Raw genomic sequence first — 17,201 nt, 5'->3', positions numbered from 1 at the left:
TTAGCCTCTGCTGGGTCTCCAACTGGGTTCGTCACGAAGGATACATGGGCCAGGAAGCCACGTCCGTCCCCCCCCCCCCCCGTGGAGTCCCAAGTTCGTGGTGGAGACAGGCAGGGGGTCAGCAGGTCAATGTGCGTGGCAAGGTGTGACAGGTGCTCTGAAGGGAAGGGAGAGCAGCCCCCAGGGAGGACTGAGGCTGCATCCAGGGGAGGCACACTCTCACTGAAGAAGTGACCCAGAAGCTGAGGGCAGGGAGGTCGGCAGGCAGTAAAGATCAGGGTGGGGAAGGCAAAGGGTACCCAGTGCCCAGGGCCTGCCTCAGTGGCCTCAGGGGCACCGTGAGGGATGGGCAGAGAGCCGGCGGTGGGCCAGGGCCACAGGTCCTGGTCTCATTCCAGGGAGAACAACAGAGGGGCAGTAAGAACCCTGAGGGGCTTTAAGAGGGAGATGGAGGTGGACACACAGAGCCTGCTCAGAAGACCACCGTGGCTGGGAATAGGTTGGACAGACAGGAGGGCCACCCGAGGTGAGGCCCCCAGGGGTCAGGACAGTGCCGTGAAGGTGGCTGGACTTGGTTGACGCAGATGTCCAGGACAGCAGGAAGTTTTGGGAAATAAGCCAGGTACTTATCCCCAGGTCCAGTGTCTGCCCAAAGGCGGGCCCTGCAGGCTGCGCTGGGAGGACGTTGGAAGGGCTGCCCTGGGTACATGGGGCTTCCCCGGGGGACTCTGGAGTGGCCGATGTCAGCCTCTGTCTGGCCACAGCTCCCTGAGTGTCGCTCGGAATCCCCGCGGCTGCTGGTTGGTACACTGTCCAGTGTCGACGTCCTCATCCGTCAAGTTATGCCTTTGCCTAGAAGGGCCATCGCCACGTCCTGGCTGCAGCCTTCTGGTCTGGGGAGCCAGCTGATCGCACGGGTGGTGGGCAGCGCCTCTCGCCCTCCCCCTCGCCCAGGCGCACCCTGTTCCAGTCACGCTGAACCGACTTCAAGCCTTAGACGCCTTGTGAACCCTGTAGGCCTCGGCCTAGCTCTGGGGACATGTCCACTGACCTCTCCAAAGCCTGGGTTCCACGTTTGTGAGATAGAGGGAGTTGCAGGGTTGGCGGCAGGACATCCTCAGGAGTGTGGCACCCGGTGGTTTATCTAGCTGGGGGAAAGAGCCCTGTGCATGTCTGGACTTTGGCTGCTGGTAGTGGAGATGGGGGCAGAGCAGGCCCCGGAGGTGTGGAGGCCACGGTGCTGATGGTAGTGACGGTGGTCATGACGAAGTGGCAGATAGCGCTGGACATGGCGTGCTGGTGACAGCGATGACGTTCAGTGACTATAGTGATGAGGGTCAGAACGCAGCGTGGTGGCTTCACGTGACTCCCGGATTCAGATTTGGTTCAGGGAGGCCACTGGCCTCTGTTTTAACTGTCTTTTCTGCATCATGGAACCGTATTTATCCTGTCATGAGGAAGATGAGATAAACCCATACTGTGAAACAAATCAGGGCACCATTTGTGGTCACAGACAAACTTAGAAAGGAACATAGACAATGTTTGTCACGTAAGAAGCTGGCACAGGGAACAGCCTTATAAGTAATGGGGGGCATCTCATGGCTTGAGGTCATCTTCTGTTTTCTTATTTGGCTCTTTGAGGAAGACAGGAAAGGCCACCCTCCTCTCACGGCCAGACGCCCCCACCTCTCCACGTACCTGCGCAGCACAGGTGTGTGGCGAGCCTCAGCTCCGGCACAGCACGACGTCGAAAAGGCTCCTGGTAATGACAGACACGGCGCTGAGGGTGCTCCACACGGTGGGCAGACGACACACCACGCACAGGGTGATAGATAGCGTTGGCAAACGCCGGGTCCCAGTGGGAGCAGAGACGGCTGGGGATCAGCCGCCCAGACGGGAGCCCCCATGGGTGGACCCAGCCACGCCAGCGCCGGGCTTTGTTTGGTATTGTTTTTCCTTTTTTCATCCTGATTTTAAACCCTCAGTTCCCTTCTGTCCCTTTGTTCTATTTTGGTCCTTAAAGGAGCATTCGTCTCTGCGGCCAGCCAAGAGTCTCCAAGGAGGTGAGGCCGGCATGGTGATCTTTAAACGAAGGGCCTCCTGAATCTGCGAATCCCCAGCTCTGCGCCATGTCGCTGGGGGAGAGGGAAGGGAGCGGAGGAGTGTTTTCTGGAAGGCTGGCTGGTGGAGCTCGCCCGATCACCCGAGAGCCGGTGGGCAGGAGAATCAGGACCCCACCGGCCTAGGACAGTAGCCCTTCCTTTTTGGTCGTCACTGTTAACATTTAGGAATTGCACACGTGAGTGGGTCGGACTGTGGTGTTTCCACACACGCGTCTGTGGGGCTTTGATCCGATCCCGGTGCGATCGTGAGCATTTGTAGAAGGGACAGATGTCTCCCCCTGCCAAGCATTATTTAAAGAAGCCACGGACTGTGGTGGGTTGACTCCGGGTCTGTGTTGGTGTCTGGGTCTCAGGATGGTCTGGAGAGGCTGCTGTCTACTTGGCCCGGCTCCGCAGCAGTGGGGTTTCTCTAGAAGGATATTTTGGGATTCTAGTTCTCCGCCCACGAGGCTTTTCTGGGGACTCAGGAGTTTTAGTACCAAGGCGAGGTTTATCACATGGGCACCTCAGCGTTGGTAGCAGCTCCTTAGTAGATTTCCAGGATTCCTCCCTCGGCAAATTGATATCCTCAGACATGGAAAGCCTGCCGAGGAGAGGAATCAGGACCTGGAAGCAGACAGGTAGGGCTGCGGCTGTTGGATCTGCCACTCAGGCAGCCGTGAGATGTCATCCCTCACGTTCAGTAGGCTCATCCGAAGGAAGGGGCTGCTGGAGAGAGGCCCAGGCCCTGGGATCATTAAAACATGAAATGGGTCAGAATCCCTGAGGTGAGCCAGGCACTGGGCACACACCCTGTCCTCCCTGCTACTTAGGAGGCTGAGGCAGGAGGATCCCAAATTCAAGGCCAGCCTGGATAATTTACTGGGACTTTGTCTCTAAATAAAAGAGGTGGTGATGGCTGGCTGGGGACATAGATTGATGGCAAAGTGCTCGCCTGGCATATGTGAGGCCATGGGTGTGATCCCTAGTAACCCCAAAATAAAGAAATAAATAAAAGGCTTTTAAGGGAAGCTTTGGCACACAGCAGATTCCAGAAAAGGGTTTGTTAACAAAATAGACAAAAGTGGGGATTTAATTATTATTTACTTATTGATGAAAGCAGGAGACTTGGGGGTCAACTGAAGTGCCGGTATTCCGGCCAGGTTAGGAATAGACACGGTCACTCAAAGACAAAAACACTGAACACCAGCACTTCAGATAGACTTCAGTCCACGAAATGTTAAGTGTGGTGTGACATTATCTAGAACACTCCCCCCAGTAAGCCTGTGAGGGAAGGAATGCGACCCTCGGTTTATAAGAGAATCAACTGATGTTCAGGAAGGTTAAGTCACTTGCCCAGGGCCACACAGTCCGGAATGGTTAGAGCCAGAACTTGTTCTCAAACTAGATATGGCTCCGATCCCTGCATTGTTAGCCAGGATGATATAGCCCTGCTATTTTTTTTTTTTAATTTAAGTTTTACTAGTAAATTAGAGACTGGGTGAAGTGGATTAAAAATCATGTATTTCCTGGAGAGGCCATGGGGCAGGGGCTCTAGAGACAGATTCACCAGGTCGTGTGATCTGTGTGACCTTGGGAAAGTTGTGTGACCTCTCTGTGTTTCAGCTTCCCCACGTTCTGTGAGGGTGGAAAGAGCATTTACCTTATAGTGTTGTTAGGAAAATGAGTCCATACTCAAAGAGGCTAGAAGTTGCCTGGCCAATAATACATGGTCTCTGTAGTTGAAAAAATATTTAAAAATAGAGTGAGTGTAAGAGTCATCAAGGAAATGAGGTCACTCAGGGAGGTTCTGCTTTTGATGTCCCCACAGTGTCCCAGAAGGACACTGCTAATCTGGGAAGTTGAAAATCCCACCTGTCATAGGCCCGCTGTGGCCACCAGCTGCCTGGCCATGACATCCTGGGGAAACCATCTTGCAGGGTCAGCTCCTTGGCTAATCCTCAGATGGACAGCTCAGCTGTGCAGCCTGGCGTGGTCCTGGGCCCCTTGCTTCTCTATCTGGTCTGTGAGGCCCAGCTGCAGAGTCGTCCCTGAGATCCCAAGTGTATTCCACCTCCTGTTCCCCCCAAGTGCTATTGGGTGGGTTTCCTGTCCTGCCTGGTGCCTGCTTGCGGCCGGACAGTGTCTGTTTCCTGGCCTGGAGCTGGAGGGAGAGCTCAGGTCGAGAGCAGCCACATGCTGCTGTGGGTGACCGTCTACGCGTGGATAAGGGGGCCAAGGCTGTGGTTTCGGACTCTCGGCGACGGCCTTGGTTCTGTGATCCAGAATGCCTGGGCACCTCCTCAAGATGTGGCCCTCTTGCTACCTCAGAATCGTGTCCCCTGCCAAGCCGTGAGGAGTGCCCTCTGAGTGGCCGGTCAGCGCGTCACTGGGTATCCCGTGAGAATGGCCATCTGACCTGTTAAGGGAGCGGCTCTGACTCTACCCCTGTGTTCCTTTATCAGAATGCACACTGGCTGCAGGCTTCAGATTCTGAGAGCAGCTCCAAGGTCCCTCCAGGGGCCACCGATGGGTCTCAGAAGGACCCAGCACTTCCTATAGGGATATGGAAAATTGTGGGAATGGATGCAGTTCTTCTGGGATGAGGGGGAAGTGTCAAAGTGGTCTACGCATCAAAAAGTAAAAACCAAGAACCACAGCTTGACCCTGAGAAGGGGTGTTAATCAGGGGAAGTCGAGGTCGGTCCAGCCCTGGAGGCCAGTCTGTGCCTCAGCATCACAAAGAAAGGACGAAGGATGACCTCCTCAGCCATCCTCCTGACCGTCCACCCTGGGTGCCCCCAGGATGAGGGCGTCTCCAGGGGCAGGGTCCCCACTCCCTGGAGGCTTGGAAGGTGGCCTCGGTCAGCTTTCCTCTAGGCCTCGGAGTCTTCTCCTTCTTCTGCTCCCTTTGCTTTTACAGTCTGTGGCCACCGATCACCATGACAATGGTGGACGCTGAGTGAGGAGTTGAGGGACAAGGACATTAGAGGCCACTCAGCTCGAGTGTGGCCCAGGCCAACCTTTCTCATAGTAGGTAATCAGTGTCACATGCCAGAAAGGCTCCTCTCAGTAGCCCACAAGAGGGGGTCTTGGCTCAAGCCACAGCTCTGCCCCAGGTGGCTGTCTGGCCGTGGCCAAGGCACATCCCCTCTCGGGGCCTTTGTTTTCTTCTTGGTAATATCATAAACTTAGTAGGATCTACTCTGTAGGAGCAAAAGGCTCAAACTGAAAGAGTAGAGAGGTGGGATTAGGGCAGCATCTGGCACATGCCCTGCATTGAACAAGTGGTGGCAGCCGTGATAACAAATAGGAGGAAAGAAAGAAGAGAAAAAACAAATCATCCCAGAGCTGGACTCGAGTGTAATTCTTCATGACCAGATAGTTAGATAGATAGATGGTGAAATTGACAGATAGATGGATGAATGGGCGAGTGAGTAGATGGATGGATGGATGATGGATGGATGAGTGGATGGGTGGATGGATGAGTGGATAGATGGATGGATGAGTGGATGAATGGATAGGCAGATGGATGGATGTGTGGATGGATGAGTGGTGGATAAGTGGATGAATGGATAGGTGGATGGATGGATGTGTGGATGGATGGATGAGTGGATGGATGGATGGATGATGGATAGATGGATGGATGAATGCATAGATGGATAGACAGATGGTTGGGTAAATGGATGGATGGATAATGGATGGATGGTTGAATGAGTGCACAGATGGATAGACAGAGGTTGAGTGAATGGATGAGTGGATGGATGGATGATGGATAGATTGATGAATGAGTATGCAGATAGATAGACAGATGGATGGCTGGGTCAATGGATGGATGGATGGATGAATGAATGGCTGGCTGGATGGATGGATAGATGGATGGTTGGGTCAATGGATAAATGAGTGCACAGATGGATAGAGATGGAAGGTTGGGTAAATGGATGAGTGGATGGATGGATGAATGATGGATAGATTGATTAATGAGTATGTAGATGAATAGATGGATGGTTGGGTCAAGGGATGGATGGATGGATGGATGAATGGCTGCATGGCTGGCTGAATAGATAGATGGATGGTTGGGTCAATGGGTGGATGGATGAGTGGATGAATAAGTGGATAGATAGTTGGATGGTTAGATGCATGGTTGGATAGGTGCATGGGTTAATAGCTGAGTGAATGAATACCTGGATAGATCAGTGGATACATGGGTGAATGGTTAGATGAACGAATAGAGAGGGGAATGAGTGGGTGAATGGATGGATGGATGGAAGGATGGATGGCATGTCAGTCATCCAGTTCAGAAAGTTTGGATCAAACAAGGTCACTTTTTCTTCCAGTGGCATTTCCCAGATGCTTTTATATCCTAATCACCATCCCGAGTCTCCGAGAGGGGGGAAACAAGCTAACCCTCTCCGACTTATTTGACTGGGGAGTTCTGTTGCAGTGAAGGCTCTAATGAGGCCTCTCCTGCGCAGCTCTGCCTGGGGAGCCGCTGCCGGGCACTCCACGGCTAAGCAGAAGACAATGCACTTGGAGCTCACGTGGCTCAGCCCTTCAGCAGCGGCCTGGGGTCTGGACAGAAAGGCTCCATCCCCCATCCCGGAGGCACGTGCTGTTTGGAGTGCCCTCTGTGCCAGCTTCAACAGGCACCTGCAGCCCAGAGGGCCAGAGAGGCCAAGGAACACAAAGGAGGTTGCAGGGATCAGCCATTATTCATCTCCCATTCTGAGAGTCCTCTGGGAGGACCCACCGGCCTCACGCAAGGTCAACTAATTCTCAGCCCCCGTCGCCATCCCTCCCCAGACAGGTCAGAGGTCGGCTCCTGAAGCATTGCCTCTCTCAGCAGAGGTGATGTGTGGGTTGATATTCTTAGATTTGCTCATTCAGCCAGTCAGTCTGGCTTTCAGAGGAGAATCAGGTCAAGAAGCACTTAATGAACCCAGAGGAGCCGCATGCCTCCTGGACCATGGGGGCTCGGGTTTCTAATGATAATCAGCAGCCTCCTCACTTACAAAACCTACTGGAATTTTCTTTGGGCATTTTTATAACCGGTTTTGGAGGTGGGACAGTCCTTCTGGGTAGGGTGACACAGTGTCCCGGATCCTTTGGGTTTCTGCCGTTGGAAAGGCACCAGCTTCCTCCCCACGATCCTTCCCATGGGCTTGGATTTCGAAGTCTGGTCTCTAGAGTTCACTTTCCACGCCCAGAGCCCACACACCTGTTTCCTGCCTCAGCACCTGTGCTTAAGTGTGGGATTTGGAACATGGAGAAAGGAGACATGCTCTCCAACAGGAAGTCACCTCCAAAGTTGTGTCTGGAGGCACGATTTCATTTAACCAATCAGTGTTTATAAGGAGGAAGAGTTTGATGTTCCCATCTTGATGCCCCAGCTGCTGCTGATTCATCTGTCGCTGACGACGGGCAGCAGGACTGTGCATCTGCCATGAGCTGTCCTTCGTTTAACTCACTGGACCATAATTTATCATCATGGACCAGACTCTGATTTTACATGTCATAACTCCAAGGCACAGAGAGGTTGAGTAATGTGCAGGAGAACACACAGCTAGTACTTGGTGGAAACCGGACTTTCCATGTAGGCAGAATGTGATCTCTTTGCTCTGCTATGGTGACTCCAGCCAGGGGATCAGGTGTGGTCCTTGAGAGGGTAGTCACGCAACAAGAATAGTAATGCTTCCTCAGCACTCGCCGTCCTGGCAAGGTTGCCATGTGCCAATTCACACATGTGTATGAACTGACAGGGGTCCCTGCTGGGCTGCTGAGCCAGCTTCTCTTCCAGGGGCTTTCCTGCCTGGACGGCTCCCCACCGAGGATTCCAGTGGAGGTGGCATAACTAGAGGATGGTCTGGTTGATGGCCCGGTGTGTCCACCTGTGCAGCCTGGGGAAGCGCTTCCTACACCTGCCTTCTCGTGATCAGGTGGATGTCATTGTGTCTCGGGACCAAGCTGAGCTGCCTGCTCTCTTGGAGCCTGCCTTCTGCCTGGGAATGCTCATTCAAGAATGTAACCCTCAGGCGACATCTCAAAGGACCAGCCTTTCAAGACACCTGCGAGGCCAACCTCTTCCCTACCGCGTCCTTGTCCAGTAGGATGGAGTTGGAGCGCGTGCCCGGGGCTGCGTGGTATTTAGTAATTTGGGGTGGTGCTGCTGCATTGGCCTGATGATTCTTGATGATTTAGCAGGTGTCGGAACTGGTTAGAGAGAGATTTGCTTCTTGGTAACGGGCACAGCAGGCATTTTCTTATTTAACCCTGATCAGGTGACTTGGAAGCCCCTGAACTTCCATCACGTCCTGTAGGTGAAAGGTCATCTCAAGTACTCATGAGCATCTGGTCTGTGCCCAGTCCTGGGAGAAAGACGGGACGACCAAGTGGTGGAGGAGGTGATGGGGGAGGTGATGGAGGAGGTGATGGAGGAGGTGATGGAGGAGGTGATGGGAGGTGATGGGGGAGGTGATGGGGGAGGAGAGATGGAAACTGACCTGGCTGTAAACACCAGTCAGGTCTTGACTATCCTGGGTCAAGGTGTGATTGATAGCTCGGGATCTTGGCAGACCATATGTGCTGAAGAAGGTGGGGAGCTGGGGCCCTGGTGCGGGGCTGCTGGCAGAAGGGTGTGAATGTCCATGGACATGATCACGTGGGGAAGAGCCGCGTGTGCATCCCAAGGGAGACCTCAGGGCAGGCGTCGGTGGGAGCCTGAGACTGACCAAGGAGCAGAGGTGAGAGCCTGATCTTAGAGGTACATGACAGACACCCTGAAGGAGGAAATAAAATAAACCAACTCTTTTTGAATACCTTCCAAGTGCCAGGGACGCCCACATGCAGCTTGTCATTTCACCGCCACCACGCACCTGTGAGCAGGTCCAGGTGCTGTTCCGAGTCACTCCAGTGGGGATGAGGGCTTCAGGCTGAGCACGTCATCCTGAGGACGCCAGACATGGGAAAGGGAGAGCTAGCCGATCCAAGCCAACCTCTCCAACTTCAAACCTCACGCTTTTTCTGTGCCTTGGAGATACAGGTGGCTCTTGGCTGTCGCTCATGCTTTCCTACACGGTCACCTTGGGAGGTTCCTGGCAATGGCTGCCCTGCTTCTGCGCTGGGTTCCACCTGCCTTCTTGAAGGAGCGACCAGCTTCCAGGACCCTGATCCCACGGGAGCAGACCTGGAGCTAACAAAATACCGGAAGGACTTGGGACAAGAGGGTGGTGCAGTCCGAAGGTCGTGGCAGTGGCAAAGGCTTTGCAGAGATTTGACCTTTGACTTATGCCCCCAAGGTTGGCCCTGAAGGAAGGGAGGCGGGGGCGGGGAAGGAGGGCATTTTTGCTTCGCCAGCAAGTTGGAGGGGAACTGGTTCACAGAGGTGCTCGAGGTGCTCGGCAAAGGCACCTGGCCAGTGTGGTTTGCACACAAGTGTGCCCTTGGCCACTGGCTGAGGACGAATCTGAATGGTAGCCCTGCAGAATATCCTAGGCGCCCCCGGAGGTTCACCATCACCCAACTTTGCCTGGAAACAGGGTCGTGTGGGTGATTTGATCACCTCTGACTCTGCATGATGAGATAAATACCGTCCATGTCCGGAAGGTTAAAAAGTGCAATTGAAATTAAACCTGGAGGTCGGGTCGGACTCCATTTTGATTTCCTGGTCGCCTGTGACGACCGATGCTCAGCTTCTTTCCAGGAAGAATGATGGGATGCTGAAGAATGATGAGGACTGTGACAGACTCCTGCTCGGTGGGCACGGCACCTCCTCTCTAGACCTGGTGGGGCGTTGGACAGGACGTGGGGCCCAGCAGGCCCAGGTGTGCCAGGCCGTCCAGGAGACATGGCGGATCCGAATTTGACAGGGCCGGAATTAAAGGCCTAGCCCTTCCTCTCACTGGGAAGACCCAACATCACAGTGGCCTCCCATGGCCTGGACCTGGTCCCCAAGGCTGCAGTTGGTACCCTAGACCATGGATGGGGAGGTGGTGCCTTCCCTGGATGATCCCTTTCTCTTCTCCTGCCAACAATTCTGTCCCTGGCCTCTTTCCTTCTCTGACATAGACGTCTAGTTCCCTGGTGGCCACCACTCCGAAGGGGCTGCCATGGCCAGAGGCATCCTCGTGTGGGCTCTGGAGGTGGGCGCAGAGGCAGGATCTGGGAGCCAGAGGAGGAACCTCTAGAGCAGAGCATTGCCATGGAAGGTGGGAAGGATGGGGCAGTTCTTCAGGGGAGGGAAGAGACTGAACTGTCCCCTGTTCGATAAGTCATCATCCATCCATCCATCCATCCATCAAGCCCTCCATGCGATTCTGGCCCAGGGAACCCTGGGGAAGAGGAGAAACAGGTAACGAGGCAGAGGAAGGGGAAGAAGGACCTGTGTGACTTCCTGGATGAGAGGTCGGGGCCAGGAGAGGCCGTGAGCCACACAGAGACCATCGCCCGTTTCTGTAGGACCCTCGAGCTAAGAGTGCGTGTTATGCTTCTAGGTGCTTGAAAAAAATGAAAAGAATATCTCGTGTTCTATAAAAAGGATTGAAAAAAAAAAAAGCTAGGGTGTTTGAGTTTCCCACGACCGTTAGTCAAGTACCGGGAACGCGACGCCCAGGGGCTCTCCCACAGCCTGCCCAGCAGGGCTCCTGCCTGGCGACCGGCGGAGAGCTGCCCACTGAGAGTGTCCGCGGCTTACATAGGAAACCTTGCCACCTGCCCATGACAGCCGGAGCCGGTCACCGGACCTGAGCCTCGGTTTGAACTCAGCACGTCCTTGTCACAACCAGAAATACCACTCTCTCCTCCCACCTTACTATTTCCTCCACATTTTGACAGTTTTAAATTCCTTCAACATACCATGAGCTTGGAACTGCCTGTTGGGTAGCCAGCCCTTGGCCCTGGGTACCAGCTCCTTTGGAGCAGAGACTCCCTAGAAGATTCAGGAAGAAACACACTCCAGCCCGGTACTACCAGGTGCATCCCATTGGAGAGAACAGGCCCCTACTGTAAGGAACAAGAGGTTTCGATCAGTGGTGGTTATTTATTGATATGCCTTATTATTTGTCCTGGTTTTAGAGCAAGGATACATTCAATGCATTTTCAAAAATATAAATAGTTCAACCTTATAGGTCAATAACATATAAATAGAAAATTGGGTGCCTGTGGTTGAGACTGGAGGTGACAGGAGTATGAAGACAAGGTTACAAATATGCAGACGGTGAAGGCCAACACAGTGGACAGAATGGGAGCCTCTCATTGGACTCTGAGCTTCCTAGCAGGCAAAGTGAAAAGAACCACCAGACAACCCTTGGTTTCAGGAGGGGGAAAGAAGATGCTTATTTGGGAAGCAGCCAAAGCTTTTGTACTCCACGTTCAGAGTGTCATGTAACTCCATGTTCTATCTGAATTGATCAGCAGGCTCTTCAGTAAAACTGTGTGTACACGTGTACACAAATGATCTGCCCCAAACACCCCAACACGATGGCTCTCTGACCACTCTTGGTGAACAACAAATGGGCCTCGTCACTTCTGTTCTTGGGAAGCTGAGAGCCCACGGGATTAGAGCAAGCTTCCTGCCCCAGGACCCGTGTTCTTTCCCGTTATAGCACTGAAAAGTCAACATGCAACTGCCCGGCCTCACCTAACTCACTGAAGCCCTCCCCGCCTGTGGCTACCAAAGGGAGCAGATTAGAAAACACGCCCACATCATGCCACTGCTTCTGTCTCTCTGGTAACTTCTCAGAAATGCGGTGTTGAAAGTCATGCTCCACAGCTAAAGTTAGCAACGGTATCGGGCTGTTGAGTAAGAGGGGTCAGCTCACAGCTGTTCCCGAGCCTCTGAGCTGTGTGGCGTGGGCACTCGGCGCAGGAGAATCAATTACAGAGAACCTTGTCAAGATGGCCCAAGCTCAGCCCTAAATAATTGAATTCTCTGCCAAACCCTGTCCACTGTCGTTATCTAGGGATGTGATTATGCAGCTACATCAAGCAACTAAAATTAGTGTAGTGTAAAAACACCTTGGCCATCTCAGAGTGGAAGAATTGACATTTGGATTTAGAAAAAGCCGATAGTTGAACGTGTTTGGCCGCGTCCGACGCTCCCCCCACCCTCCGCGGTGCTGACAAAATCTGTGTTATGTGGCCGGTGCAGTGAGATAGGTGGAAGGGGCCAAGTGGATATTTAGTCCAAGGTGATTTTCTGTGCTCCTTGGGCCTGGGCTGCCACAGAAGGGGATGTACTTCATCAGAATCTTATATTACAGCTCTCCAAGTTGTAAACTCTGAAGGTGCCCACATGCTTTTCTGGGATAAGATTAGAAGAGTGACACTTTAATGTCATCTGAGCCTTCAGTCTGAAGTCAAACGATGTGTCTACACCGAGCATCAGGAGAAGAACAGGGAATATACAGCGAGAACAGCTCCTAGCCCCCTGTCTTGCACAGCTGCCATATAGTGACAGCGAGTTTCTGTAATTATCACACAACCTTATGAAGGAGGGACCTTTATTATCTCCATTTTCCAAATGAGGAAACTGGAGTTCAGAGAAGCTAAGTAACTTGTGCAAGATCACACAGCTAGTAAGTGGGACACTTGTGTCAGCCTTGAACCAGTTTGTATATCCCGTGGGAATTAATCTACCACCACATAGCACATCCCCAATGATCCTTTGGGTGTTTTTTTGACACTAGAAAGATATTTCAAATTTTCTTCACTGTATTTATCATCTACCGTTTTGTTACACATTGGATACACCTTGAATCTCGGAGGACAGGGAAACAACTGTCATTAATATATTGCAAATGTATGTATCACAGTTGACATTTCAGAATAAAGATTGTCTTTAAAATACAAGAAAGTGGGGAGCATGTGAAATTCTATCACAGCATAAAATACAGTAGTGAATACAGGGTCTGGGGGGGGGTCCTACCTGGGAATGCGTTCAGGTCCCGGCCCAGCACCGCTCCCCCAAGCTGTACGCCCTCAGTGACCCCACAGCCAGCTGGAGGCTGGTTTCCTTCCCATTCCCCGGGTCCCAGGAAGAGCACTGACTGCCACCCGTCCTGGGAAGGACATGGCAGGACGTTTCAGGAGTCTGCTCCTTCTCTGCACATCGCCCACCCTGTGCAAATATGAGCTGCCAGTATTATTGTATTATTTACAAATCGCCCCTTTAGAATGGAAATCAGAGAGAGCAAGAGGGAGAACAGAGGCTGAACATGTCTGGGTTGGTTTCTGCCGGGCTGCCCAGTAACTTCCTCTGGATTCTGGTTCTCGGTGGCCACTGATAAGCACGGGAGCTCACGTCTCCCACTTCCAAGCTCCCAGGGGACTCCGGTGCTGGCCTCTGGGCCAAACCCTGTGGGCCGAGAGCGTGGTCTCAGGGCCGGTCCCCTCTTTCTCTCCTGCTCTCTCCGAGAACTAAATTAGCGGAGAGGGTTTGGTTAGTGCGTTGGGCAAGCTGTGCCCAAAATAGCCCTTTCCATTTCGGTGGCTTCAACTTTGCAGCTGCCGCGTCTCTTCGTGGTCTGGGAAGAAGACTTTCACATCCAGAGTTGCTGATGCGGACTTTCTTTCTTTCCCCTCTCGGCCTGACGAGCGCTTGGCTCCTGACAGAAGCCGTTTGGCTCCCGGCTCTGTAGTTGGGAAGAAGTTGGGTCCCTAGATCCCCCCCACCTCTCATTGATGCGTTGAGCCTCAGAGGGACTGGCACTGCGTGTAAGCATGTTGGCGTCTCCAGGGGTCCTCCTGCATTCCTACGGTGTGCCCATGATCCTGCCCGCAGCACCCTACTTCCCTGGACCCATTCAGGTAACGCAAGGTCTCTGCCAGCCAGCGACTTAACTCCAGCGCGCTCAGAGTAATAATTGGAATTTTTATGGTTGAGAAAGCAAACACTTTTAATACAGGAAAAAGCTCTCGTGTAGTCAGTGAGGAGACAGTAGGAAATCTAAAAGATGGATCACCCTAATCTGGCTATTGACATCTCTCATGGCTGAATAAATGGTGTAGTTGAGCTATATTTGCTTGTATTGATCTGACTGCTGTTTAACATTCATGCCTTGGCTTTGGGAGGTTGACCACAGGGCACAAGATCTGCGCTCCTTCCCAGCTTTCCGAGGGGCTCGGTCTCCCCGAGCAGATCACGAGGCGGAGTGACTTATCATGAGGTGACGTGGTGAAGAGTTGTGGCCCAGGAAATGAAGGAAGTGTCTAGCAGGCCGCAATTCCTGGGTCGCCCCAGATGGGCTGTCTGTTTTCAGAGAAAGCCCCCCTCCCCGCCGCACACCCTGAATTTGGGTGGTGGCGCTGAGTCAAGCAGGGACACCCCGTTGCTGGTTCCTTCAGGCACTTGGAGGTGGTGCTAGGAACCCCACACCAGCTGTTCGCATCTTAACGATGGCAGGACGGAGGAGGGTGGGGACCGGTGCTGGTGTCGAGGCGGGCACTGCTGTGTGGACAGGGTCATCTGCCATGAGACGTGTGGACCTCGTTCTCTCCCTCGCCCCGAGTCCACCTGTGTGCTGTCTGCACTGCTCCCGGGGGACGTCGAGCTTCTCTGGGAAGCTGGCGACTACAGAGCCTGGCGGTGTTGGCCAGTCAGGTGGCTCTCACTATTGCTCATGGAGAATGGTCACCTCTTGGTGATCAGTTCTGCATCTTCTTTCCATGGGAAGGAAAAAAACATATTTAGTGCGTCCCTTCCCATTCACTCTGCACCCTAAAACCCTGTGTTTGAAAATTCTGCAACACTCTTACGCTTTAATTCAAATTTCTGGGGAGGATTCTGGTCAAATTCTTTTTCTTTCTCCTCTTCCGACTCCTTTGCTGTGACGTTTAGGAACTAGAGAGTCCGGGTGATTAGAGCTGTTCAGGGTGATTCTGAAGAACAGCAAAACCTTCTGTCACCCTGGATGTGTGGCCTTTGCTCCATTTGGTGGCTTCTGTCTTCCACATATAGGTAGACAGGCCACCACAAGATGGCCCCTGGCAGTCAGCAGGGACAGGGCTCCGTCCTTCCTGGCACGGGCAGGCCAGGGGGGCAGGACTGTGTTTCCGGACTTGACGGAGAGGGAAAGCCAGCAGCAGGCCTTTTGCTTCTATTGCAAACTTGGGGTGAAGGTCAGCTTTGGAGGTTTGTCAGACCCTCTGCCGCCCCGGCCGATAAATAATCACAGGCAAATCGTGCTGCTCACTCTCTGCTGATTGATGCTGAAATTGCTCCTGAAAGTTCTCATAAGTTCCTGTTATGGATTAAGTGCCGGTGTAGGAAAAATAACGGCACCCACTGAAATGGGTGAATGTAATCAGGTTTAATGGACTCGAGAGCTTGTTGGGAATTAAATAACTATCGATTTGCTGGAATGTTGCTGTCATGACGAAATGCCACTCTGGACATATTACCCCAGTGATAGATGAGAAGACGCAGGGGCCAGCTAAGAAATTGGGGAGGCCCTGTTTCTTTTCCCTTTGCAGGAAGCGTTTGGGAAACATATCCAGTGACTTTGGGTTGGAACAAGTGATTTTACTTGCGAATCTCAGCCCTGTCCTCTTTATTTTCTCAGCCAATGGCGCTCTCACCAGTGGCCCGTGAGTCGGGGGAGCAGTTGAGTGAGGGCCCTCCAGACCCACAGGGGGACATGCTTCATGTGGCTACCCTGTTCCCCTCTGGCACCCACAGAGAGGCTGTGTCCAGAGGGACACTGGCTGGATTTCTGGCTTGCTGAGACAGCCATGTTGTGTACCCTCTGGCATCCCCCACTACAGTTATGTTTGCAAGTGGAGGAGGAGATGCCAAGGGAAAGAGAGCTGTAGCCATGACAGGCACTCGGCTTTCATATCCCCCTCATGCCCGCTGCTCTGCCTGCGGGCCACTCCAACAGCTTACCCACCACCTCCTTGACCTTGCTGGTTTCTCCCCAACTCAAGATGCCAGGCCTTCCTGAAGGGAATCAAGGCACTCTCAGCCCCTGAGCAATGTCACCAGCAAGACATTAAAGTGATCAAAATAAAGAGTGTGTGCTCCACTTGTGGCGGAGATGGCCCCAAGCCTGGAGACGTGGGAGCAGAGTGACCCTGGACACTTGGAAGGGCTGTTGTGTCTGACTTTGAGGTACCTCTGGAGGTCTCGCCATGCTCAATAGCACTGTGGCAGAGGGGGCTCCCTTTCGTGATACCCTCCAGTGCCACTTCAGAAATTCAGACCAACATGACCCTATTGTTGTCTGCCAATTAAAGAAAAATAGAATTGACCAGCCATTTGCTTTGCCAAGTTTTGAGCAAGTACCTACTTAGTCCTGCGAAGACGGCAGAGGAGGAGTTTCCTGATGGTTCCAGGGAGGTTGCTCATACAGACTCTTTCCCTAGGTGTGTTCGTAGCGTAGGTTTGGTGGTTACCATGGACCCTACTTGCCATCATCCAGGGAAAACAGACTCTACCGTATTGAATTCCCCACCGCCATTATTCTGTGTCTTAACTTGTTGAATATATGTAGCCAAATTGTTTATCCAGCTAGCTGTTGAGATAATCGTGGGATGAATTCAGAGGATTGAGCTGAGCCAGTTTGGATTGTTTCATGGGTGCAAAGAGGCCAAAAGGAAGAGGAAATGAGTGGCATGATCAAGAATTTTGCAAAAGCATGAGGTCCTCCCCTCCCCTCCCCCTGTGAACAGATCCCAACCCGATGTCCTTGAATAAGAAGTCCTGGTGCATGCTCCACGGAGCTCTTTACTCATGTCTAAATCTCTCACGATATCTTCAGTGATGAGCAAATCATCTGACCTGCTCACCCAGGAGGTCAAGGCCATTGCCAAAGTCATTCTGGAGCTCCAAACCTGCCAAGGGCACTTCCAAAGCCATGGGTCATGGTCACACACTGCCAAAACAATGGCTTCAGACCTCACCGTCTGCTTGACTGGCACTCGGGTCTAAGGAGCCCTTGGCTGTGTGTTCCATGTGGGACCCAGCACACCGCTGGGTGTCTGCCACCGCTCCTGGCTAGTCACTCTTCCTGCCACTCAAAGGGTTGTTTCATCCTCATCTTAAGGAAGATGATTTTCCTGGCTGGAGGGCAGAGGGTGGAGCCACATTGTTCACTTGGTTTTCTGT

The 17,201-nt window shown here is 52.8% G+C and overlaps 1 protein-coding gene and 1 long non-coding RNA gene across 18 annotated transcripts in view; one reads left to right on the top strand and one right to left on the bottom strand.

Moving 5' to 3' along the window:
• RBFOX1 (RNA binding fox-1 homolog 1) overlaps nucleotides 1-17,201 on the top strand; it is a 328,470-nt gene that overhangs the window by 12,636 nt on the left and 298,633 nt on the right. Inside the window, exon 1 of one of the 17 annotated variants that reach the window (XM_081297358.1) lies at nucleotides 13,624-13,903. The exons of 13 other annotated variants lie outside the window; for them this stretch is intronic. In XM_081297358.1, the coding sequence (XP_081153484.1) occupies nucleotides 13,817-13,903 (87 nt within the window). In that variant the 5' untranslated portion in view covers nucleotides 13,624-13,816. Of the gene's footprint in view, nucleotides 1-13,623; nucleotides 13,904-17,201 lie in introns of those variants that run through there. 3 more of the 17 variants (XM_081297347.1, XM_081297352.1, XM_081297357.1) reach the window with 3 other exon arrangements.
• Nucleotides 9,469-13,450, bottom strand: LOC308650884. The gene is made up of 3 exons (XR_014022427.1): nucleotides 13,023-13,450; nucleotides 10,952-11,098; nucleotides 9,469-10,428 (listed from the first exon to the last, which is right to left on the bottom strand). It is a non-coding gene; the product is annotated as an uncharacterized lncRNA (long non-coding RNA).

The sequence above is a fragment of the Spermophilus citellus genome (genome assembly GCF_964194105.1).
Source record: "Spermophilus citellus genome assembly, chromosome: 6".
NCBI lineage: Eukaryota > Metazoa > Chordata > Mammalia > Rodentia > Sciuridae > Spermophilus > Spermophilus citellus.
The sequence above is the reverse complement of the archived record's forward strand: the minus strand, read 5'-3'. Positions and strand labels throughout refer to the sequence as shown.